This window comes from Carlito syrichta, unplaced genomic scaffold, assembly GCF_000164805.1.
Source record: "Carlito syrichta isolate Samal-C Ts95f unplaced genomic scaffold, Tarsius_syrichta-2.0.1 Scaffold308579, whole genome shotgun sequence".
Taxonomy (NCBI): domain Eukaryota; kingdom Metazoa; phylum Chordata; class Mammalia; order Primates; family Tarsiidae; genus Carlito; species Carlito syrichta.
In genome coordinates this window covers 808,522-810,370 of record NW_007252675.1, presented here as the reverse complement: position 1 = coordinate 810,370, position 1,849 = coordinate 808,522, and the positions used below count along the sequence as shown (strand labels likewise).

General features: G+C 52.0%; 1 protein-coding gene across 1 annotated transcript in view; it reads right to left on the bottom strand.

The window, feature by feature from the left end:
• The window catches only part of COL9A2 (collagen type IX alpha 2 chain), a 15,591-nt gene extending 15,034 nt beyond the window's left edge, over window positions 1-557 (bottom strand). The window contains exon 1 of the mRNA XM_021716252.1: window positions 357-557. Coding sequence (XP_021571927.1) covers window positions 357-557 — 201 coding nt within the window. The remainder of the gene's footprint in view (window positions 1-356) is intronic.
• Window positions 558-1,849: the final 1,292 nt, after the last annotated feature.

The window sequence follows — 1,849 nt, the reverse complement described above, 5'->3', positions numbered from 1 at the left end:
AGGCAGAGGGTTGTCCGAAGTGCCCGTCCGGCCTGACCCCCAGAGCCCAGCACCTTCCCCCTGGCCCGCGCCCGGTCACCCAGCCCACGTCCTCAGCCACCTCTGCTCGGGTCAGTCCTCCCCCTCTAAGACCCAGGCCGAGCAGGCCGCCGGCTCTGCAGACCTCTCACAGGCTCTGACCCTGCTTCTCTCACCACTGGTTCCCTCCTCTCCGTGTACAATCAGGCCTCTTCCACATTAAAACACACCAGAGTCCTTCCTGGATCAGTCGTCTCGGGGTTACTCCATCTGCCTCGTCCCTCTGAGTTGTCTGCAGCCACCTTTACACGTCCTCACTTCCCAGCCTCTGTCCCAACCAGAAGATCGCGCTCCTGGAGTTCGCCAGTGAAGTCCAGCCCTTCTTCAGCCTCCGAGGCCGAAGGCTGTTGGCACCTCCACTGCCCTTGGCCATTCTGTCCTTGAAGTCTTCCCTGTCCAAGCTTCTGCCGTCCACCTTTCTTCTTCCTCCGTTGCCTTTTCTTCTCTGCATCTGCATTAGGTACAGGAGTCTCTAGCATTGCGCCTTCTCACTCCACTTCTTCAGCGATCACCACCATATTCATGGAAACAATCACCGCCATATTTACCAGAGCTTCTAAAGCGCCCCCCCCACCCCGCCCCGTCCAGAATAGCTTGTCTCCACGGATCCTTCTTTCCCACCCACTCACTTGAGCACCATAGGTAAAGTGTTTTGGAATCCGACTCCGTCATAACTATAGATATGACCACAGGCATTTAAAGCTATATGAAGTCTGCTTCCTCATCTATAAAATAGGGATAATTTCCCTATCCTTTTTTTTCTTCTTTCAGAGTCTCACTCTATCACCCAGGCTGTAGTCCAGCGGCACCATCACAGCATCGACCTCCTGGGCTCAGGTGATTCTTCTGCCTCAGCCTTCCAAGTAGCTGGGACCATAGGCTCACACCACAACTCTTGGCTATTTTTTTTTTTTTTTTTTTTAAGTTATTGTAGAGACGAGGTCTTGCTGTTGCCCAGGCTGGTCTCGAACTCCTGGGCTCAAGTAATCCTCCTGCCTTGGCCTCCCAGAGTGCTGGGATGACAGGCATGAGCCACTGCGCCTGGTCTAATTTCCCTATATTAAAAGGGCATTTATAGCCGGGCTCGGTGGCTCAGCCTGTAATCCCTCACTTTGGGAGGCTGAGGTGAGTGGATTGCCTGAGCCCTCGGGTTTGAGACCCGCCTGGGCAACTTGGCGAGATCTCATCTCTACAATAAATCAAAAACTAGCCGGGTGTGGTAGCACACGCCTGTAGTTCCAGCTACTTGGAAGGCTGAGGCGGAAGAATCACTGGAGCTCAGTGGGTCGAGGCTGCAGTGGCCCGGAGCAGCCACCGCACTCCAGTCTAGGCGACAGAGTGAGACTCCAACTCAAAAAAGAAAAAATGGGCTTTCGTGAAGATTGTATTGATGTATGTGAAGTGCTTTACCTGGCACCAGTACCTAGTAGGTGCTTGATACATTTTAGCTTTCATTATGATTTACTCTATTTACCAGGCAAAACTGGCCACAAGCGGACCAGCTAAAATGGTCAAGGAGCCCACAAAAGTCCAACTCCACCAGGCAGGTTAGCGGAGGGTCTGGACTTTGAATGATTGTCCTGGAGATGAGTTTGGGAGAAAGGTCTTGAGAGAATTTAATTGCTCTGCCTAACAGGGTGAGGAAAAATTTGGAGTCTACAGAAGGTAAGATGAAAGGAGGAAGAGGTAAGAGAGGGATGGAGGGATAGTGGGCATTGCCTGCAGTGGGTGGAGTAAATGTGTAAAGAAAAAAAATTTCTTCTGAGTTGGA